Source organism: Galeopterus variegatus, unplaced genomic scaffold (assembly GCF_000696425.1).
Source record: "Galeopterus variegatus unplaced genomic scaffold, G_variegatus-3.0.2 Scaffold1016, whole genome shotgun sequence".
Lineage (NCBI taxonomy): Eukaryota > Metazoa > Chordata > Mammalia > Dermoptera > Cynocephalidae > Galeopterus > Galeopterus variegatus.
In genome coordinates, this window is record NW_007727127.1 from 174,720 (window position 1) to 178,913 (window position 4,194).

Below are 4,194 nucleotides of genomic sequence, written 5' to 3' on the forward strand. Positions count from 1 at the left end.
AGCTACTGATAATAAAATAAACAACACAACTTGGGAGACTTAGGTCTCACTGCATTAGTCTTCTATAAAAAATCCTAGTCAAAAGGAAAAATGGCTTGTAAAGAGATGAAGGTCTCAAAACTGCAGGCTTTTATAATTCTTCTTCATGAGCAGAAATAAAAGTTTTGCTAAGATAGACATGGCAACTTCCTGCCTTTTCTACAGAGCTGCTAATTTAGCACTGAGACATTTTTTTTAAAGTTGTACAGATGTGGCTAATTTCTTAGTTTCACAAATAAAAATGTATGGTGTATAAATTGAGTACACAAGATAGGCATTCATGGGATATTTCGTTGGAAAGTACAGGTTATTCAGATAATTCTAATTGTATTCTGTACTTCAAATAATCAGGGACTTGGAGTCATGGCATGTTATCTGATCCTTCCCTAGAGCACAAGACACATCCTGCAAGGAGGAAGAAAGTCAGAATGTGAAAATGAATTCAATAATTCTACTTCCCATAATTCTAATTGTATTCTGTACTTCAAATAATCAGGTACTTGGAGTCATGGCATGTTATCTGATCCTTCCCTAGAGCACAGGACACATCCTGCAAGGAGGAAGAAAGTCAGAATGTGAAAATGAATTCAATAATTCTACTTCCAGAACTTTGTTATGAGGAAGAGCACATATAACAATAACAATGCCTGTCTTTTAAGTAAGCAGTGAGCATTATAATCCTCAATGCATGGACTTCTCATGTCATTTTGCAGACCACTATTCAGCTATGTACACTAAACAGCTGAAAGCTTATAAGTGTCAGCATTAACAAATAAATGCAAAAATATCTTAACTACATAAGCAGACTCTTAATCACACTCGTACAAAAGAAATTTTAAATGCCCTTGAACAAACTGTCTTGAAATGTTTATCTAGCTTCAATAGATAAAAATGCTTTAGATAAGTGATTCTTAGCATTATGAAAAATGGTTAATTAAATTTTTTAAACTTTTTATTTTAAAAAATGAGTAACACTTTCGGTATAATACATTTAAAGAACTGATGAACGGGTTTTAGTTATCATATACTTGAATGTCTTTTGAATCAAGAGACCCTGAACAAAATTTTACATGAATAGGCAAGCAGCGTAAGTTTGTGTTCCACCTCTAACATGTAATTCCAATTATACTTTATACATATATTTGCAAGAATATGCTTGAATAGTGACCATGTTTTTTCTGTTTTTGTAATTAAGAAACTAAGCTTCTCAGCAAGGAACTGCAGGGTCTCCTGACTGCTCTCTTATCACTGCTCTCTATCTACATTACTGGGGTATGCGTGGTCTTCATAGTCCTCTCCAAAGTAAGTCCCATTTTCTTGCATTGGATGTCCCTACAGCCTTGAATATTATCATAAGGAGAATATTTTCCGGCTGGTCGGGTAGCTCACTTGGTTAGACTGTGATGCTGATACCAGTTAGGTCAGGGTTTAGGTTCTTATACCTGCCAGTTGCCAAAACAAACAAATTAAAAAAAAAAGGTTGAACAAAAATAATTTCCATCTCTCTACAAGTTCTGAGCCTCAGAAATAGTTCATTTTCCTTTGCATGTGCAGGGACTACTACCTGCAGAATAGGTCTGTAGAAGGCATAAATTCATCACTGAAATTATTAACCAGCATATATGACTTACAGTGTTTTTTCTTTAAAGCCCAGTAATATAGGAATAAGAGAACCATCTTCTCTCCTATCTTTCTGCTGCAGGGGTTTGGGGTAGGGAGGTGGGAGTGGTGTATCACTGTTACCTACGAAAGCCCTAAGAATAGTCTTCAAGGGCAAAAAGGGGTTAATGAAGAGATTAGAAGCTGCCTTAAAATATTCAAGAAGTCCCAAAATTATTGAGAAAGAATATCTTTTGGCTGTGCATATATTATGAGAGGTATGCATGTATTATATTAGGATTACTATAAATCCTACAATAAAATCAGTTTGCGTTGCTAAATTAGTTTATTGATAGAATAAACTATCAATAAAATAAATGAAATAAAAATTATTAATTCTTATTGTACAGCATTTAAATATTAAATTAGTTTATTCTTATGAGATATCTGCCACAATTCTTGTGAGTGCATAAAATGTTTTCTTAGACTTTTTTTTTCTCCTTGGCAGTCAAAATCTAACACTCTAAGAAAGAAACAAACAAAAGAAGATTCACAAAAGGTACAGACCAACACCTGTAAAATATTTTTTAAATCGTGGCTGATTGTAACTATTTCAAATCTGAAATATTTTAACAAACACAGAGAACATAAAGGTAACTTTCAACCATAGATATTACTGTTTCCTATTGTTGAGAAACTCAGTGATAATCTCAAGTGGTAAACTGTGATTTATATTTGACAGTTCTCAACCATAAATTCTATATAATGTACTCAAAACACAAAAAAATTTAACTGTAGGTGGAGATGTGATGGGGGAAGTGGATTTCTGAGCTGATGGCAGTAAAGAAAGAAAAAGCTCTGATAATGTGTAGAAATCATCACTCAGAGGCCTAGAAGAGAGATTTCTTTTTCTCATTTATGTTTACAGAAGAGTGCTCGGCGCATTTTTCGGGAAATTGCTCAAGAACTATACCATAAGAGATACGTGGAAACAAGCCAGCAACCTGTAAGTGTAAAATATCAAAAAGATGAAATAAAGATATAAAGCATGTTTGACTGAAAAAATTAAGCTGCCAATGAGCTGTCAATATTCATGTTTTCCTTTAGAAGAGTCTGAAAGAGGACTTCACATAAAATGTACTTTTATATAGAACCTGCTTTGATAAATACAAAACAAAGAACATCAGATATAATATTAAATAGCCCCAGGCTGGCATCTTAGTGCCATGGAAACTTCCAGAAACACATTGGACACTGGCAATGTTTTCAATATAGACAAAGATGTTTTTGTGGGCTAAAAGCTACTTTGTGTAGAATCTTACAAGCAGCAGTAGGCATGTTGCAAACATTTGTGAATCAAATTATGAAGAAAAAAATTACTTGTTACACATAAGACAAAAATAAATTCACATTACGAAATATGCCACTAAGAATATTTTTAAAAATGACTATTTCTCCAGTCTTTGGGCTTGCAGTAATAGGAAGAATACCACTATATTATCTATAATACATTGTGACAGTGTTTCTTTAAAGTCACATAGAAAAGGGCTTTTCCAACAAGATTCTGTCTTAGGGCTAGTAGGGCAGATACTCAGTTTCCCTGATGCACGATCAGAGTGCTCAGATTTAAATTAAAATGTATACAAAATAATGAACTTACATAATAGTAAAGCTATTTTCTTCTTAGCAGCAGCCAAGCGGGCAGATGCAACAGGATACTGACATGAGGTGTGCTTTTTTAAATCCAACTTTTAAAAAGGATTTTTACTCAGGAAAGAATACCATCCAAGTAGTTATTTCATCTTCAGTGTACATACAAATACAGGAAGATGATGGTCTAATTACCTAAGACCATCGTATTTCAGTATTCCACATTGAATAATTATAAATGCCTGTCCACGTGTTTTTCTTAGTGAGGCTGGGCATCTTTTTCAACAAAGAGACAAAGGTAAGCAGCCAGAAGGCAGGCCTGGAAGTAAAAACTGTAAAGTTCCCAGACAGGGCTTTGACAATAGCATCTGAACAAGAAAATTACTTTTCAGTTCCCACATCCTACTCTAAATACAGGAAAAATGGTAACCTAGCTTTTAAGATTACTGGGAGGGTACTTAGAACCCAGAATGCAAGATGGCACAGTAGCTCACATGATGCTTAGAGGATGGCATCATTGGTTACATAACCTCAAACGTGGCTTGTTGTTGACTATTGCAGGAGAAAGACAACAACACTTATGAAAACAGAAGAGCACCTTCCAACTATGAAAGACCATAGAGACATTTTAAATTTCAATGAAGTCACTGAAAATCCAACTCCAGAAGCTATGGTAGTGCTAATGGACATATGCCAATCAGGTTTTAAAAAAAAAAAAAAAGACAATCACAGGTAAATGGAAAAGACAACTGGTTGCAAAGAAGGATGCCAGAGGGCCGGCCCAGTGGCGCACTGGATGGTGCGCCGCTTGGGAAGCGCGGCGGCGCTCCCGCCCGAGGGTTCGGATCCCACATACGGACCGGTTCCCGCTCACTGGCTGAGCGAGGCGCGGGAGCAACACCGAGG

At 35.6% G+C, this 4,194-nt stretch overlaps 2 protein-coding genes across 2 annotated transcripts in view; one reads left to right on the top strand and one right to left on the bottom strand.

Moving 5' to 3' along the window:
• IGSF6 (immunoglobulin superfamily, member 6) overlaps positions 1-3,923 on the top strand; it is an 11,280-nt gene extending 7,357 nt beyond the window's left edge. The window contains exons 3-6 of the mRNA XM_008574221.1: positions 1,235-1,341; positions 2,147-2,197; positions 2,567-2,644; positions 3,850-3,923. Of these exons, the coding sequence (XP_008572443.1) occupies positions 1,235-1,341; positions 2,147-2,197; positions 2,567-2,644; positions 3,850-3,909 (296 nt within the window). The 3' untranslated portion in view covers positions 3,910-3,923. The remainder of the gene's footprint in view (positions 1-1,234; positions 1,342-2,146; positions 2,198-2,566; positions 2,645-3,849) is intronic.
• METTL9 (methyltransferase like 9) overlaps positions 1-4,194 on the bottom strand; it is a 42,940-nt gene that overhangs the window by 8,222 nt on the left and 30,524 nt on the right. The window lies entirely within an intron of this gene.